General features: G+C 38.7%; 1 protein-coding gene across 1 annotated transcript in view; it reads right to left on the bottom strand.

The window, feature by feature from the left end:
• LOC106818285 (F-box/LRR-repeat protein 2-like) overlaps positions 1 to 87 on the bottom strand; it is a 10,139-nt gene extending 10,052 nt beyond the window's left edge. Inside the window, exon 1 of the mRNA XM_014823007.1 lies at positions 83 to 87. Within this exon, the coding sequence (XP_014678493.1) occupies positions 83 to 87 (5 nt within the window). The remainder of the gene's footprint in view (positions 1 to 82) is intronic.
• Positions 88 to 958: the final 871 nt, after the last annotated feature.

The following is a 958-nucleotide window of genomic DNA, read 5'->3' as shown; positions in this document are numbered from 1 at the left end:
ATGCATACATTATCTTTTCCTTACTTTCTCCCTCGTCATACATACATCATCTCTTCCTTACTTTCTCCCTCGTCATACATACATCATCTCTTCCCTACCTTCTCCCTCGTCATACATACATCATCTCTTCCCTACCTTCTCCCTCGTCATACATACATCATCTCTTCCCTACCTTCTCCCTCGTCATACACACATCATCTCTTCCCTACCTTCTCCCTCGTCATACACACACTATCTCTCCCTTACCTTCTCTTTAACGTAGGGTTGGTCGATGCCTGTGATATAGAGTTTGGCACGAGATTTGCCGGACTTTGTGTACACGTGTCGGACGTAGTCTGCTGCGGGAGACTCCTCACATAGCGGCGTAGATGACTCGGAACGATGCAGTAAGTCATCACCCGTGGATATCTGCAACAATAACAGGGATGCCCATGAATAAATGAAGACGATGATGAACATGAATAAATAAATGTACACGATATGTACATGAATAAATAAATGTACACGATATATGCGTTTCTTGTTACTATGAGTAACTCATCATCAGTAGATATCTGCAACAATAACAGGGATGGACACGAGTAAACAAACACGACATATCAATGTAATATATAACATCAAGAGCTCATAATATATCTCTTTATTATAAGCTCTTGATAACATATAGCCCTATTTAAATAAATAAATAAAATAATATATATATATATATATATATGTACATATATATATATATATATACATACGTATATACCTATGTAGCACACTCTTTCTAAATATCTGCAGTCAATAATGAATAAATATACACGATATATATACATGTGTGATATAAAATAGATATAGGCCTATACACCTGTGTAACACACACTACGTAGATATCCGCAGCATACACGCACGCACGCGCGCACACACACACACACGCACGCACACACACACACACACACCCGCACGAACACACGCA

This window comes from Priapulus caudatus, unplaced genomic scaffold (assembly GCF_000485595.1).
Source record: "Priapulus caudatus unplaced genomic scaffold, Priapulus_caudatus-5.0.1 Scaffold2136, whole genome shotgun sequence".
Taxonomy (NCBI): Eukaryota; Metazoa; Priapulida; class Priapulimorpha; order Priapulimorphida; family Priapulidae; genus Priapulus; species Priapulus caudatus.
This window is presented reverse-complemented; position numbering and strand designations above follow the sequence as displayed.